The following is an 18,095-nucleotide window of genomic DNA, read 5'->3' as shown; positions in this document are numbered from 1 at the left end:
TGCAGATATTCTTATGATTTTAGCCGATCTGATTCAGGAGTTTAGGGTTAAGCAGTTTATCAGAGCTGTGTGTGGATGAAACTGGTGAAACCGGTGAAACTGCTCACTTACAAGAAGCTGCAGTTCCTCATCCAACCACTAGTCGGAGCTGCAGCAGCACAAGCCCCCGCTGTCTTTACTCAGTCACAGCTACAGCCCAGCCACGGGCTACAGAGCTCAGCTCAGCCAGTCTGGAGCGTTTTTTTTACACGTTTTTTTTAAGTTCATCTGTGTAGGAAAAGGTTTTAAAAACGGATAATACAGCTCTCTACAGTTCACCTTTCAGCCAAAGCAGCTAACAGCAGCAGTTGTCACGGAGGCACTGCTCGGATTACATTATAAACAGGTCAGTTAGCGCGCTGCTAACCTCATGATGTTTATAACTACGGAGTTTAGTGGACACACCACGGCTGCAAGGTTAGACTGTTGAAGGCTACTGAAGACTATTAAAGGCTATTGGAGGTTATTGAAAGGGTTATTGGAGCAGAAATCAGTAAACGCTGGTTAGATAAGTGATTCACCTCCTCGTCCTTTACTGCGGTGAAACTGCGACTAGCGCTGTCACAGTGATGTTTATTTAACGTCATTAAAACTGATTTTGTCAGGTATTGTCTTATAAATATTTACACAGAACTTATATCTCTCATAAAAAGCGTTTATTTTGGTCAGTAACACTCGTGTTTATTTACTAGCAGCGTAAATTACCAGTGTTTGCTTTGGTGTGGATGTAATTAGGGGAATCTGTACCAGCCAGGTTTGCCAGGCACCTGTGTGGCATTAATGTGGCATTTGGCCCCGCCCAAGATCGGTATCGGCGATCGGCCCATCGTGGTGAAAGACGACCGGCGATCGGAATCGGCCCCAAAAACACTGATCGGTTCAGGAGGTGTAAAAAAGGAGGTGAATTTTGGCAGTGCATCTGCGATTCTTTTGCTCTCTGCCCGTTTCTTTCGTTTAGCACAACCACTTTCATAACTCCGCTTCATTTTCACTGTGACAGCTGTCACTCTAGGTGAAAATCAAGATCAGGTGAAAATCTAGGTGAAATGATTGTGGAATTGTGGAAAACACAATTTTAGTTCAGTGATCAGGGTTAAGAAACTGCTTTAAACTACAAACATAAAGTACTGTACTAAATTCTGACTATCCACTACATCTGGCTTCTAGCTAATTAGCTATATTCATTTTCTCCTGTAATCCTAAACTAATAACGACAGTGAAATATGTGAAATAGTGATTAGCTGATCAGGTACAGGGCAAGTTGAACATTACATATATAGTTTATTTATTTTCTAAAACCTTGACTCCCTATCAAGCTAACTCACTAACACAGCTGCAGTTTATTAATCACAGTGGGTTTAATCTGTGTGCTGATACAAGAAGTGTATTTTTAACCAGCTATCAGAAACATATCATCACAGTTTACGTGTTTAGCCTACCGTTATCTTTTTTTGAGAAAAATCTCCGTATATCCAGATCTGTTTTTAAATCAGCTGAAGCTGCTGCGTCCGATCCCGCTGCTAAATCTCACAGCAAGGGAGGGGCTTCCCCCGCTCCTCCGCAAAAAAAAAAAAAAAAAAAAAACAGCAAGCTGATTGGCTGTTTCTACTGAGAGGCGGGACTTAATACCTGAACCGGCTCTATTTATTTATTTATTTATTTTATTTATATATATATTTTTTTTTTTATAGAGCCACGCTACGCCGGATTTCCGGCGCGGCGCCGGAACGCTATCACCCCTGTATTTAATATAAGTGATGCTCTGTATGGTACACACATTATCTCCTATAGATCTTCCCAGGTGTGCAGACAGATATTACATCACTCACCTGTGTGAGTGAGCAGGTCTGGTTCTGCAGGTGCTTTATGGAGGTGAGGATGATCCTCGGCTATCAGGTGGTCAATGTGCAGCTCGGTCAGCGTGGGCTCAGAGTGGCCGAGGCATGATCCAGCCCGGATTGATCATTTACCTGCTACTGGAAAAACAGAGCAGGGGAAGCTGAGAGCACCAGTCATCTCCAGCTCAGCAGCTCCACACTGCACCGCACCGCCCCGTCCTGCAGGCATGGAGAAGGTAAAATTACACCATTATTATATACTGGCTTCTGTGTGTGAGAATTTTGTTTATTGATCTGAGGTCAGAAAATGGGACCATACAAGAGTTGGGTTATCTGAGTTTCTGCAGTGTGATTTCAGACAGCTTGGTCAGAATGAGACATTCATTTAGTAATTTATTATATAATAATTTTAATAATATATTATGTAAGTTCTGGTTATGGTTAGAGTTATATGTTTTTTTTTAAGTTATATGCTTTTTTTCTACAGTGCTGAAATATATAATAATTTAAATAATGTGATTTTGTATGAGGTAAGTCAGAAAGTTATGTTTTTATTGTGCTAAAATATATAAAAATAAATAATATATTTTTATGAGGTTATAGTTAGAAAATTATGTTTTTTCTATAGTGCTAAATTATATAAAAATAAATATGATTTTTTTGATGTTATAGTTTAAAAGTTTTTTTTTCTAGTGATGAAATATGTAATAATTTAAATAATATGATTTCTTTCTAAATTAGTTAGAAAGGAATGATTTATTCTACAGTGCTGAAATTTCATGTATAATATTATACTTTAAATAATATTTATTTTTCTAAGTTATAGTCAGAAAGTCATGGTTTATTTAATAGTGCTGAAATACATAATACTATAATTCATATAATTTTTCAGCAATTTTTCAGTTAAGGTTGGATAGTTTTAAATATATAGTGTTAAAATGTGAAGTGTAATTGAAATATACTCTCTTCCTGATTCCTACTATATATAAAGCCCAAAACATTCATATAATTCACAACCCTAATCAAACTCTTAAGTCTACAATGGACAATTATGTTCTATTAAAAGTTTCTCTTTTCTATATAAAGCACTGAAAGTTTTATCTAATGTTCAGTATACATTTTTATTTAAAGTTCTTTTAATATTCATAATTCATGTAAAATTTCTCCTTAAAGTTGAATTATTTTACATGTACATTGAAATTTTCTATTAAAGTTATTTAGATTGTTTTTAAAGTTTTACTTCAATTTCAACACAATTTATTAAATATATTATGGTTTATATTTAGAAAACCTGTACTACTTTAATAAACTTTATTTGTTTAAAATTTCTGCTCAAAATTTAGGGTAAATATTTTAAGTTCCTTTTACATTTCTGAGGTTCTTTGTGAAGATTTCATGTTTTTAGCATTTTCTTCAAAGTTTGTTTGAAATTCTATAGACTATTCTACCTATACTTCTCTTTATAAAGTTCTTTAAACGTCTGTTTTAATTGCTTTAGAAAGTTATATAAAGTTATGTTAATGTTGTTCTTAATGATCTGCATACATTTCAGCTTAAAGTTCTAACTAACGTTCTGCTTAAAGTTCGGTTTAAAGTTCTATTTAAAGTTGTGTGTAATGTGGAGCTGAGCTGTTTCTGACAGTGAATGGACTTTAACTGTAGTAACTGATCTATATCTGAAACTTTCGACCAATCAGATTGTATCTTTATCCAGGTAAATCAGTGACATCACACTGATCAGAGTTCCTGTAATCAGGAGTAATGCTGCAGCTCTTTCTTTACTACACTTATTCAGTCTGGCTCTTCACACTGAGATCAATAAATATCCAAATCAGCCATGGACAATTCATACTGCTGTTTGACTAGAATGTATTAATGTCTTGAGGATTAAAAATACCTGCAAAGGAATGTATTATGTAACAGTATGATTTAAGTGTCATTTTAACTATAAAAATAAAATAGATTGTAAGACAGGAGTGCTGAATGAGTTTTACCTAGTTATTTTGACCTCTTGCACAATCATAAAGGGTGGGTGTCCTGATATAGGTCAGTGTTAGAGCATAGTTATTAATGAGTACAGACTGTCAGTCCTCTCACACACACACAATCAAGTTCATTAGCTAATGATCAAACCCATCCTGAGCTGAATCAGGAAACTGTGTAAAAAAACATCATGCAGAAATGTACAGATTAACTTATAGAGCGACCATGTGAGCACCAATTAACCACGTAAGCACATTGTCTCCTCTGTGAGAGGATTGTCTCTTCTAATGAGAAGAGTCAATGTTTCTAGCACGTATATCTGTGCAGTGTGAAACTGCTTTAACACAGAACGCTGGAAATGTGCCGCTGCGCTTTCAAACATTTTTTTCAATGGAGCACAGACTGGAGTTTCGCAGCTGCAAGCAGTGAACGCAGCACAGACTGCGCGTGTACACAGCATGGAGCAGCAAAGACAGCGGTTGTTCATAGTTGTGATAATTAGTGTTATTTGGCTAATATCTCAGATTAAACTGCACTTTATCAGTTTACAGTTTATCTTAAATAAAAGAATAATATTTGATATTGGATCGAGACCATATCACGTTCTCACCACAAGCACCACTCTAGAGTTTGTTTGGGACCGGACCGAGACCCCCTCCACAGACTGGTCTCGGCCCGGTTGATATGATTCACATCTGACTTCAATGACTGTTTTCAGAGGATATGACAAAACACTTTATTAAAAAATATATATTTCAAGTATACACAACTGCAACAGAATTGAAATATTTTTCTTAGTATTGCATACGACAATACAGCACCCCCCTAACTGAGATATTAAAAAATATAAGAATTGTATCAGATTTCAGAATTCTAACAGAGGTCAATAATCCAAAATGTCATGATACTAATAATGTACTCCAAATATCTCCATATATCCAGGATTAAAGTAAAAACAATGATACTGGACAGATATAATCTGTTTCTAGTAGTTATGTAATGAAAAATGAAAAGTGATTTTTTCTTTTGCTAAAACAGCAAAAAATTAGTACCCTGATGTGATAATTTGGGGGGTCTGATGTTGCAGAGTATAATATGGTTCACTGTATTTAAAAATGTTGCCGATATTATTCCGTACGATACGATATGGCATACGCCTACCTATTACTTGGTTTAAATTATTATTTATTTAACTTATTTTCTTTTTTTTTCGCCATTAAGGAGCATTAAATGTATTTACATGAGATTTACATGACTCAAACATTCTCGGTTAGCACTGTAGGAATTTGTTAACACGAGATTGCAGCTCGTGGCTACACTGCGCCTAGAATGTTCCACATTTAGCGACAGAAATAACCAACAAAACCCTTAAAACACGACATAAACACGAACATAACTCATCATTAACATGTATAACCACTTTCCTAACAGTAGAATACCTCAAATTAACCCAAAACACAAGCATTTTAGATCGCTAGAGAATGGCTTATACCCAATGCAAAATTAATGGGCTTTCCACACAGCGGTTAGCATTTTAGCTAATTAGCTATCATAGCACCGGGTTGTACTTGTTGCTCACCTGTGCGGGGGAATTCACAGCCTGTTTTCACGGTTTTAACGGCGTAGAAACTTCATATTCGGCCTTAGGTGAGTAATTCTGCTTATTAAGAGTATTTTGAAGCGTTTTAGTGAACTTTTATTAACGTTTTCTTTGTTTTATTGCAGATTATGCCTGAGACATCCGAACCGCGCGCGCCTGCGTCGTTTACGTGGGTGAAAGGTGCCGCGAACCGCGTCATCACTCACTGCACGTGCATGTATCGTGCAATTTCATTGGCTCACGTTCTCTATGGAAGCTTGTGAGCCAATCAGAAACAAAGAATCAGAGTGTACACTGTTTTAATAAAGTAATAAAATAAAAATAAACCCTTTTTCTGTCATTATTTGAAATGAATACATGTTTTAATCTCAATTCTTTCCCAATATATGAATTAATTATTTTTTATGAATTCATCTATTTTCTTATTTATGATGGTTTCATTTGATTGAACTATTTTAACATTTAATTACTTATTTATTTGTTTTGGTTACATAATAGTAGCATGAACAGTAGTAGTAATTGTGGTAGCAGTAGTAATAGTAATAGTAATACTACTAATAGTAGTAGTAGCAGCATTAGAAATAGTAGTAGTAATTGTAGTGGTAGTAGTTGTAATAGTAGTAGAAATATTAGTAGTAATTGTAGTAACAGCAGTCGTAGAAGTAGGAATAGTATTAGTGGGAGTTATAGTAGTAGTAGTAGTTTTGGTTGGAATATTGGTATTAGTAGTAACAGTTATTGTTGTAATACTAGTAATAGCAGTACTAGTAGTTGTAGTGATAGTAGTAGTACTAGTGGTTTTAGTAGCAGTTGTAATAGAATTATTTGTAGTAGTGGTAATAGTAATAGTATTTGTGCTGGTAGTACTGATACTAGTAATAGTAATAGTAGTACTTGTGGTAGTAGTAGCAGTGGTAGTAGTGTACTAGTATTATTAGTTGTAGTAATAGTAGTAGTGGCAGCAGTTGTAGCACTGTCATAGTTTGATATATAGAAAGATACACATACTAATATACAGACAGAAGGAGAACAGACAGACAGAGAAATATATACAGTGAATAAGGAGATCAACAATGGATCATCAATGTTTATGATTGGTGGTGTATTGATCCTCTTTGTGTGTGTGTGTGTGTGTGTGTGTGTGTGTGTGTGTGTGTGTGTGTGTGTGTGTGTTTCTGTCCTGCAGCAGCTGACAGGTACTCTGGCCCTGGCTGTGTTTGCGGCTGCTCTTGGATCCCTGCAGTACGGCTACAACTTAGGGGTCATCAATGCCCCCCAAGAGGTCAGAGGTCACACAGCCTTACCCACACAGCATCACTCTTAAATTTCCAACCTGAAATCACTGACTACACCCCAGGAATATATAAAACCCCAAAACTGTTACATCACAGTCCTTACAATTAACTTATACTCTTTATACCCACCCAATGACTGTCTGTTGTTAATTTTTTTTTATAAGTCTGATGTTAGTGTAGAATGGCCAATGTAATTTGATGTAAGTTGTTAGCTAATGCTAGTGTACTTAGCCACACATGCTATAATATTCGTACTTGGTCTCAGTTAGCACTCTCATCACATTTAGAGAATTATCCAAATAGTCCAGTATTTAAAACACTATTTTTCTTATATTACATCATGGGTTAAATTTTGGGTTAAGACTGTAGTAGCTTTAGTTAATCTCAGCGATAAACAGAGTATACAGAGCTGAGCACCAGTACTGCAACTTGATAAAAAAATGTTAATGGTTTGGTAATAAAATACATGAAAACTTTTATGCTGCATTTTAGGCTCAATGAGGGCAGCCTGAGACAGTCACTGGTCACCGGTTTCAAAAGCACCCTGGATGTAAATTTGACAACATGGTGGACATTTTTGACTTCATTTCTACAGAATAGAAGGGAACAGAACCTTGGTGTCCATGCAATCAACCAATTAGCATGATGCTAAACCAGTACCATACTGTTTTGTGTTGATGTTGATAGAGGTTCTGTTTTGTGTTCCAGGTCATTCAGGGTCACTACGCTCGCTCTCTCGGACTTTACTCTGAACTCGAGTCTGATGAAGAATTTAACATCACGACTGCTGAACCCAGCTCTGACTTCGCCCACCCATCACTGACCATGTACTGGTCCTTATCTGTGGCCATGTTTCCCGTGGGTGGGATCATCTCCTCCTTCCTGGTGGGCTTCGTTGCAGACATCCGAGGAAGGTTAAGTAGTTTGCTCCTTAGGAGGCGGGGCTTAGTGTCTGTGGGTGGGGAGGGATGAATAATGGGAATTATTATTAAAGATACTGTAAGTGCCTAAAGGTAAATCATTATTATGAACAAAGAAATGAAAGTAAATAATTATTAGAAATAAATTAATGAATAAATGATTGAATTAATTAATGAATTATTATTAAAAAAAATGGAATAAAGGGGAATTATTATAGTCAGTGTAAGTTAATATTAATAATGGGTGAATGATAAAACTGATACTGTGAGTGAAAAAAGTGAGTGGAAGTGAGTTATTACTAAGAATCAGTAAATGAGACTGAATCATTATTAAGAGTGAACGAACGAATGTGAATCATTATTATTAAGAGTAAATCATTATTTGTGTGAATGAACAAATGTGAATCATTATTGTGAAGAGAGAGTGATTGAATATAAATCATTATTAAGAGTCAGTGAATAAATGTGAATCATTATTGTAAAGTGTGAATGAACGAATGTGAATCATTATTGTGTGTATTATCTCTCTCAGGATTAAAGGGATGCTGGTGTTGAACATCCTGGCTGTAGTGGCCAGTCTGCTGATGGGTTTGGCTAAGATGGGCAGTCCTCACATCATGGTCATAGCTGGACGGGCAATCATGGGTTTCTACTGTGGTAAGATAAACACTGTGTCAAACACATAGCAACCACATAGCAACAACCACAAACATGAGAGCAACTATTTGGAACAACATTGCAATTGCAAATGCATAGTGACCACATAAGATGCCATAATTGTCTACCAACAGCATAGCAACTACTTGCAACAGCACAGCAACCACCTGGGACAGCATTACAACTGTCAATCAACAGCATAGCAGCCACTTGGGACACCATTACCACAGGGAACAGTGTATCAGCTGCACATATATGCAATGTGACCACCTAGCACAATATAGCAACCACTTGGAACAGCATAGAAGTCACCTAGCATGAATAGCAATCACATGGGAAACCATAACAATTACCTAGCAACAGCATAGCAAGCTTGGAACAACATATACAACACCAAAACATATGAGACACCAAACAAGTGCTTAACAACAGTACTGATATCACTATATTTATATATTATTATTATAATTATTATTATAAATTGTATTATTTTGTGCTTAGGCCTGTCGTCAGGGCTGGTCCCGATGTACATAGGGGAGATTGCCCCACTGAAGTACAGAGGGGCTCTGGGAACGCTACACCAGCTCGCCATCGTTACCGGGATCCTTATCAGTCAGGTGAGTTCAGAATCTGCAGGATGCTTTTCGGACCCGAGTTCAAAGTCTGTGTGTGGAGAGCACTGATTAGACGAGTGCGTAGTAAAGATTTGCAAAATGCAGGAATGCAGGTTAATCTCTGACAGGGCAGCGGTGCCGCATCTGTGAAGGTGTGTCTTATCTAACCTACTGCGGAACGATTTGGTCATTCTTCACGCTGAATTCCCCTTTGAATCGATGAACAGATAACAGATCTAAAACACACAAACTGCATTTCAAAGTCTAGGCTAAAGCTAAGGTAAGGGGTAGGTCCACAGTAGGACTATCAGTAGCCTGTTGGTCACACATATGGAACAGTCTAGCTTTGCGGTGAAAACGCATAATCACCGCAAAGCCAGACATGCTGCATGAACCACATGTGATTTTTTTTCTTCGCAGAATTTATTTATTAATCTTTTAAAACATTTAAAACAAATTCTGCAGTCACTATTTTTGCCCAGTTTTTATTTTTTTCTCTTGGTCATAGATGGTAAATTGTGGGAAGGATACATCAGTTGCGTCCTTAAAATGACTTTGAATGCCAACTATATTCAAAGGATACTTCAGTTTGGAAAAGCCAGCCAAGCAAGTAATGCACCTTTAATGCGTTGGTCATAGATGGTAAATTGTGGGAAGGATACATCAGTTGCGTCCTTAAAATGACTTTGAATGCCAACTGTATTCAAAGGATACTTCAGTTTGGAAAAGCCAGCCAAGCAAGAAATGCACCTTTAATGCAGCCTAGGGATTGGTATGCTACTACTGTCTGAGCATCATCACATTACCCCCACCGGTCTGATAGAGGAGACTCCTAAATTGCATAGCTCCAACCCAGGAAAAGGCTTGTTGTGACTTGGTTTGGCATGGCTTGACTTATTGTAACTTGATCTGGATCAGCATGTTGTGACTTCACTTGGCAAGGTTTGGTTTATTTTGACTTGACTTGGCTTGGCCTGTTGTGACTTGGCTTGGCTTTTTTGTAACTTGGCTTGGCTTGATGGGACTTTTCTAAGCTGTTTGTGACTTGAGTTGGCATGGTTTGGCTTATTGTGACTTTACTTGCTGTGGCTTGACTTGACTGTCATCCCTCAACAAAGGTATAAGAGGCAAGCAATAACCACAGCCTTCAATACACTCAACCAACACGAGTGTGTATCTGATTAACCCTGATGATGCCCAGGGAGACAGTGCCTCACATGTTGCCCTCTGCTGGCAGCCAGCGGATATCAGAGTTAGGGGCAGGGTGAGGGTAAGGATTATAATTAGCTACAGGTTCTTAAAATGGTAATATATGGTCTATATCTGTGTTTGCTGTAGGTGCTGGGCCTGGACTTCCTACTGGGAAATAATGACATGTGGCATTTATTGTTGGGTCTGTCTGGATCAATCGCAGTTCTGCAAAGTGTCCTGCTGCCCCTCTGTCCAGAGAGCCCACGCTACCTCTACATCAGACTGGGCAAGAAGGAGGAGGCCTGCAAAAGTATGATATCATGCTTATCACTCAACCCCACACAGTGCGTTGTCCTTTCAGCTGTACACTCAGATAAACCAAAACATTACAACCACCTGCCTTATGCCTCATTCAACAGCCTTTCTTCTAGATTTTCTGCCGTATTGATGCTGCTGAGTGCTGCCACCTGGAGGTTTTATGTGTACTTCACTTCACATATGTAACAAATTAATATATGAGGATAAGTAGTTCACAGCAGGAACTGCTTCAATCTAAAACCTGAGCAGATCCATGGGATTTATTGTTTTAGGTAGTGTTGATGTCTACTGAGGTTCATACAAGACAGTAACCCCCAGAGTCCTGTGTCTCACATCTCCTATGTCTCGGCAGGTTTAAAGCGCCTAAAAGGAGCAGATTACGACACCACCAAAGACCTGGTGGAAATGCAGAAGGAGAAGGAGGAGGCCATGAAGGAGGCGCACGTGTCCATCCCCCGGCTGGTGCGCTCCACGGCGTACCGCCAGCAGCTCTTCGTGGCTCTGATGATGCACCTGTCGCAGCAGTTCTCCGGGATCAATGCGGTATGATTTTTTTATACTCCTGTTTTATGGAGCAACTGGCTCTGATCGCTTGTTTATGGCCGCAGTTTTCTTTCCTCAACAATAACATTTGTTCATAACCTTTATTTTATTTCCAGATCTTTTATTACTCCACATCCATTTTCCACAATGCAGGCGTGGCACAGCCAGTCTACGCCACCATCGGAGTGGGGGTGGTGAACACCATATTCACCCTGGTCTCGGTGAGAACACGCTAATGCAAAGATAAACACTGCTGCCGGGGAACTGGGACTCGCTGCTGGGCAACAGAGAAGTGCTTTCCTTTCCAATCTGGATGGAGACACCCATAGTTATATAGACCACAGATAGAAGACAGAGAGCCAGCCAAGGATCTGCACTTTAATTCATGTTGGCTTCGTTTACACAGCAAGTGAAAGTGACCCAAATCAAATTTTCCCCATCAAATCCGATTAATATTTTAAGCTGTTCACACTTTCTTTTTAATGTGACCCATATGTGAACAGTTCACACTGCGTAACTGATGCACATGTGCTAAACAGCAAAGGCTTAAACTGAAGTTTCGTTCCGTCCTTGTCACTGAAAATATACATTGGATTTGGTGAGAAATTCATATTTCAACTACTTTTACCTCACCTAACTTAATTTTACAGCTCATGTATAGAAGTGGCCTAAATCAGAATTGAAAATGTCAGATTCAGTGTGTTTTGTGTTGTTCACACTGCCACAAAAACTCTCACTAGTTGTGTGAATGTAGCCTACTGCATATGTCCATCCTTCTAATACTTGTCTACCTACTGGTAGTTTTACCCAAGACTGTGATGAACATGCAGGTCAGTTTTTTCTACTGAAATGTATGCAAAAGCGCTGCACTCTTAAGATATCAACATGCCAAAGTCACCTGGTGCAAAGGAATGGCAAGCTAAACACTGATTGGTTTATTTTACTTTACGCCCAAAACACGTATCATTAATTAAGAGAATTAGTTCATGCCTTTTGCACATTTCAAGCTGCCCTCATGATACTAAAAAACACTGACATGCCCTAAATCCAGCTACAAAGTGCACAATTGACATCCTGCAAATAAATAGCTAAAATAGGGCCCCATAGGCTGCTATTCGGTGTGGCCACTTAAACTTGGTTACAGCTTATATTTCCATTTCCACTGTTACTAAATCAGGACAAGACAGTGCATGGTGTCCCATCAGTGGCTATCATCAAATGTGGCATTAACATGCCAGCAACCAGACTCATCCAACTTTGCTAATGCTGCATCAACATCCTGGCAACCAGGCTAATCCCACATGTGTGTGGAGTTGTGTAAGAGTGTGTAGAGAGAGGTAGGTGAGTGCTGTTTGTTCTTTGACCGCGCATGGACCACTGCCAGCTTCTGCCAGCAGCTCTGGCCAATTATGAACTGGTTCAAGGGCAGTGAATGGGCACACACCTCTCACTGATCTCCAGGCCAGAGCCGACAGCAGTTCAGTTGGCCCCGCCTATTTAGATTACATCAGTTAATTTAGCCACGCCCATTCAGATTACAGCAGCAACTATGTTTGATTCTAAAGGAGTTTTGGAAATTGTTGTCAGCTGAATTATGGTTTATAAACTCAGATAAACAGATTTTTTGTGTAACACAGTATATATGTAGACTGATGTATGATTACTGCAAAAAAAAAAAAAAAAAAAAACAGCTTACTGATGTTTTGATATTTGCATCCTTTTTGTGGCAGGTAGTCTTGGTGGACCGGGCAGGCAGACGGACGCTGATGTTGGCTGGTCTGGCTGGGATGTGTCTGTGTGCAGTAGGAATGACTGTTGGGCTTATTCACCTGGTAACATTACAGAAAACAAATTTAAAAGAAATTTAAATTACCACATATTCTGAAAAAATATTCTTGCCCCACCACCCATTTGTCACTTCACCCTATTGCATCTTTACTTACTTTAGTTATTTGCACATTCACCCATTACTCTTTGCTCCTTTTTCCATTTTTTGTACCATCATCAATTTAAGCCATTCATCCATCACATACTCTCCCCATCACCCAATTTCACCACCACCTGATCACCTATTTGCCAGTTGCCAATTGCCTAATCACCCAATCGCTCCAACAGCTCTATATCAAGTTGTCCTATCATCCTACTGTTCCATCCACCAACTGGGCCTTTATGCTATTTACCCATTGAACCATTTTTCATCACCCCATTTGTCCCATATGCTCTTCACCCATTCTTAATCGATTCATAGCCCCATTCTCATTTACATAATTTCCCAATTGTCCCACCACCCCTTTGCACCATTTATTTCCCAATAACCTCACTCTAATTACCCCATCACTCCATCAGCCCTTTGCCGAATCTCTCCTTCACACAACTGCTTCATCTCGCAATCATCTCATCACCTTTCTCATTCATTCAATTACGCCATCACCACTTCGCACAATTACCTTATACCTTACTTACTCCATTAGCTCTTTGCCAAATCTTCCCATTGTCCCATTATTCCATCACACCATTGGCACTTTGTGCCCTTGCCTCTGCTTCCACTTTTGCCACTTTATACTACTACCACATACCCTACTCACTTCATTGATCCTTCACACTATTACCCTACTTCTCCTTCAAACCATTGCCAAATTACCTCATTGCCCAATTGCTGTGACCCTTATTCCCATCGCATTATTGACCATTCTTCCCATTGGTCAGTTGCTCATTTGCCCCTTCATGGCATCACACCATATCCAAATCACCACACTGCCCAAATACCTTTGACCCTTCCCTCCACTGTCCAATCTTCCCCTCATCCCCTCATCAAAGTACCATTCTGCCCAATTGCTTTATTGACTCTTCTTCTCATCATCTCAATACCATTCACCCTATTACTCCATTGTACTACCCATTTGTCCCAAGTTGTTCCATTGTCGCATCATCCTATTGACACTTTAATGTTAATGTCTTCTTGATGTCCTGTGAGTGTCTTAAAGAATCTGTTGGTTCTATAATTGTCTGTTCCAGCTGAGTCTAACAATGTCTCTCATGTTTCTTCTTCAGTCCACATACCCCTGGATGAGCTACCTAAGCATGTCGGCCATCTTCCTGTTCGTGTGCTTCTTTGAGATCGGGCCTGGGCCAATTCCATGGTTCATCGTGGCTGAGCTTTTTAGCCAGGGGCCTCGGCCTGCGGCTATCGCGTTAGCCGGCTTCTGCAACTGGACCAGCAACTTCATCATCGGCATCTCCTTCCCTTATATTGAGGTAGGAAATGTTGGATTTGCCTTGTTGGTGTCAAATCTAGCCAGGTCAGATCTAGTCATTCATTAAAGAAGGTTATAAAGGAGCTGTCTGTCTGCACCAGCTTTCAGATTATCATCTTTGGATCAGGGTTTATAGGGTCAGATAGTGTCGTAGAGTCTTCTGAGGACAATGGAAAGGTTTTAAAGTTCAAATGATGCAATTAAAATGTCACAATGTTGGAATTATTACATCTGAAATAATTACATTAGCTGATTTGTAAACATCCATCCACATACCAATGGAATATTTCCATGGGTATAACCAATTCAGTTGTTGCACAAATGCAAATAGCAAAAATTTCTATAACAAAACCATTCTACTGTGACACTACCTCCATTTCTAGAGTTATAATCCCTTTTTTCCATATACTTATAGAAATCTAATTTTTAAGTTACTGTTTAAGTTACTATTTTAAGTTACTAATTTTAAGCAAACCTGGTGGTACAGAGCCACAATGAGCATTAGTGAACCTGAATCAAGTTGAGTCAAAGAATCAAGTAGAGTGGTGAATGAAATGGGCTGGGTTACACTTAACACGACAAGAGCTGCAAGAATGATGATGGAATGGGCTCCCATTCCCTGCAGCAAAGACACATTTATTATCACCTGCAGCAAGTTTTAAACTGCCTGTATTTCTAGCTGTCTTGATAACCAATGCAAAAATTAAATGTTGAAATTACTTAAAACGCCCATCCTTGCTATGCAAGTGTTGGTTACAAATGACCTAGCTTTGGTTAGCAAACCTTACTGAAGCTCAATGATTACTTGGTCACAAGAGAAATAGCCATTTTTTCCATGGCTGCAACACTCTTTGTGCTTTTGTGTTGTATGCCTGGCAACCCGGGTGTGGAAGTGGGACTGGGGAATGGCAGTGGGCAAATTCGGATGTTAAACCCACACAGATTACCATGACATTTTATTCTAGTATTATGAGTGTAAATCATATCATAACATGTGCAAATGTATAAACCACCTTCTATGTCCATGGTGTCTGACTCTACCTTTTCTCTGCAGAAATACTGCGGGCAGTACGTCTTTATAATCTTTGTGGTGCTGCTCTTCCTCTTCACCCTGTTTACTGCTCTCCGAGTTCCTGAGACGGAGGGGAAAACGTTTGAGGAGATATCAGCACTGTTCCAGCGCAAACGAGCCCCGCAGCCCATAGTAGAGGCTGAACTGGAGCAGCTGAAAGGAGCCACGGAGGCCTGAGCGAGCTAACGGTGGAACATAGCCTGTTACTGCCCTCTTACTAAGTGATAGTTCAGCAAAAGTACTACATACTACATACTTCCCCGAATGTAGTCGATCAGCCAAGACATTCTGCAGACTGACTTAACAAAAGTATGGAGACATTCACTGTTTCTTCTGAATTCAAGGGTATTAAAATGAATTCATCATGCTCTTGTTTGGTGTAAATGTATCTAATGTCCAGAGAAGACTTTGAAGACCAGATTTTAAAGCATTGCTGTGAGGATTTGACTGCATTCAGCCACAGCAATATTAGTGAGCCCAAGATGCTGAATGATGATCATCACCCGATCCCATCCCCAACTCCCCAACTTATATTATAGACCTGGACAGAACACTATCATTACACAGAACACAGTTCCACTACTCAACAGCTAAATGCTGGTGTATCCAAGCCTTTAATTGCTGCCTGACAATGACTGTAGAAAAGCATAGACAGCACAAAATTATCTCAATGTCTCTCAAAGGTGAATCCACCAAAGGTCTAGTGCCCCTGCTGGCTGGTTGCAGTATAATGTGTAGCCCAAAAAGTCCAACAATTATTTTTTTCTGCGTTACATGGAGCAGTGTTGTTGAGTTGTAGTTGAGCTGTCAGATGCATAACTAGCTAGTCAACCAATGGTACTATTATTATTGATCATGTGATGATCAGTGTGCTGTTGTTCATATTAAATCTGCAACACTCTCTATGACTTTCCTTGTTCTTAGGATTTTTTATAATTTATAAAATGTCCAATGTGATCTAACTTTAATTAGTTGTTGATCAGTTAGCTAACGCTAGTGAAGTTAATTGCCCTGGCCCTGGTATTTGTACTCTAGGTCAGCGATCTCCTCATATTTACAGTATTTTCGCTTCATCTCAGCGGTAAACAGAACTGAGCTCTGGTACTGCAACTTGATGGGAATGTAAATGGTTTGTTAATAAAATACATGAACTGCACTTTTACTGTTGGGACATTACATACTGGGTCAAAATCTGCTCTGCTTCTGATCTTTGAAGATGGCCTGGCTCAATAAAGGTGGTCTGAGACACAAGATTGCTTAGATATTGGATATTTTTGGTTTTATTTCGATAGAACGGATGGAACTGGAACCATAGCGTCCATGTTTATATACAGTCATTGGATGCAAAATACAGTGGTATGTGAAACTTCAGGCACAAGACATGTCTTGGCTGATTGACTGATTGGGGTAAATGAGGTAAAACTGGGTAAATAAGCTTTTCATTTTACCAAACTAAACTATCACAGTAGGAATACTCCAGCTGAAATATTTTTATTTTAAATGTTTATCATTTTTTCCTAATTCAGCCGCTACTCAGCGGTATATCTCCCATCACAGGTGATGCCACAACACAAAGAAGTGAAGTCAGGCACCGCCTCTTTTCAAACAGTTGCTGATGTAGCATTGCTGAGTAGCATCACAGCGCAACCGGGGAAAAGCACAGATTCTCGGTTTCGATACATCAGCTCACAGACGCCTTGTACTGATCCACATCACCCTAGGAGTAATGAGAGATAAGAGGTTTACCATCTACCCTCCCAGAGAGAGCAAGGCCAATTATGCTCTCTCAGGGCTCCAGCAGCCGATAGCAAGCTGCCTGCTGCATCAGTACTTTAATATTTAGCTGGAGTATTCCTTAAGTCTCCTGAGTTTATATACGCAAAGCAAAACCTCAATTCTGCCCCGGTTCACAGACTGCCGAGCTGTGGAGCTCGGGCTGAGATTACTGTTTACATCTATGCAAGACTAACGAGGGAATTACAGTCGCCAGTATTTCTTACTGAGGCTTTTAGGCCCATTTCTGTGTGTTAAGTTGCAGGTTGTGTGTTTGTTCATGTCTTTTTGTGTATGTGTTTTTAGAAGAAAATAAGAAAAATATAAATTTGTGAATTAAGAATGTGAAGCGTTTTCATCCTAAAATTAAAATTAAAGACTAAAAACAACTCCTTTGTGGTTCTGTGTCTTCAATATTTAATACCCTGTAGTCTTAGGCTGCGTGTTTCACTCAAACTCAGATATCAGATTAAAAAAAAATTCTAAATAGGAAATTAGTGGTGGTATAACATGGCTCTAAAATAATATCATGCCAGCAAAGCTGTAAGGACAGTAAGTTTGCACATGTCTGTTTATTGTTTACGTTACATTAGCTGGTCCAGAATGAGCCTAAAACATGGACAGGACCTTAATTGGAAAAGCGATATTAATCCTACTACATTTGGATGCACAGAATACGGTATAATGCATTATCAACTGGTATCAGTATCTTGTACATAAAATGAGACGTATTATTGTTGATTCATCATAAAACAGAAACATAAACTATGAAAAATGTTTTTTTCCTTTCAGTTTTATCCAGACAATCTGTATAAAGAAGTATAGAAATACACAAATATACTAGTGCTAGTTTATTTTTTATAAAAAAATTATTATTTTATTTCAGTAATTCAGTAATTCAGTTCAAAATATGAAACTCATATATATTACATAGATGTATTACACACAAAATGATCTGTTTTAAGTGATTTTTTTATTGTTGATGAATTTGGCTTACA

At 38.8% G+C, this 18,095-nt stretch overlaps 1 protein-coding gene and 1 long non-coding RNA gene across 3 annotated transcripts in view; one reads left to right on the top strand and one right to left on the bottom strand.

Annotated features, from left to right (window-relative positions):
• Positions 1 to 5,702, bottom strand: part of LOC111191897 (uncharacterized) — a 36,371-nt gene extending 30,669 nt beyond the window's left edge. For both annotated transcript variants that reach the window (XR_002649749.2, XR_007425379.1), the window contains exons 1-2: positions 5,440 to 5,702; positions 1,869 to 2,096 (exon numbers count right to left, since the gene is read on the bottom strand). This is a non-coding gene — a long non-coding RNA (uncharacterized LOC111191897). The remainder of the gene's footprint in view (positions 1 to 1,868; positions 2,097 to 5,439) is intronic.
• slc2a2 (solute carrier family 2 member 2) lies at positions 1,943 to 17,486 on the top strand. Its single transcript, XM_007245119.4, has 11 exons — positions 1,943 to 2,113; positions 6,647 to 6,742; positions 7,464 to 7,669; positions 8,208 to 8,332; positions 8,834 to 8,949; positions 10,285 to 10,447; positions 10,808 to 10,998; positions 11,115 to 11,219; positions 12,729 to 12,830; positions 14,050 to 14,253; positions 15,307 to 17,486. Exons 1-11 carry the CDS (start codon positions 1,943 to 1,945, stop codon positions 15,499 to 15,501), a joined length of 1,674 nt encoding a protein of 557 aa, XP_007245181.3. The 3' UTR covers positions 15,502 to 17,486.
• The last annotated feature ends 609 nt before the right edge of the window (positions 17,487 to 18,095 follow it).

This window comes from Astyanax mexicanus, chromosome 18 (genome assembly GCF_023375975.1).
Source record: "Astyanax mexicanus isolate ESR-SI-001 chromosome 18, AstMex3_surface, whole genome shotgun sequence".
Classification (NCBI taxonomy): Eukaryota; Metazoa; Chordata; class Actinopteri; order Characiformes; family Acestrorhamphidae; genus Astyanax; species Astyanax mexicanus.
This window is presented reverse-complemented; position numbering and strand designations above follow the sequence as displayed.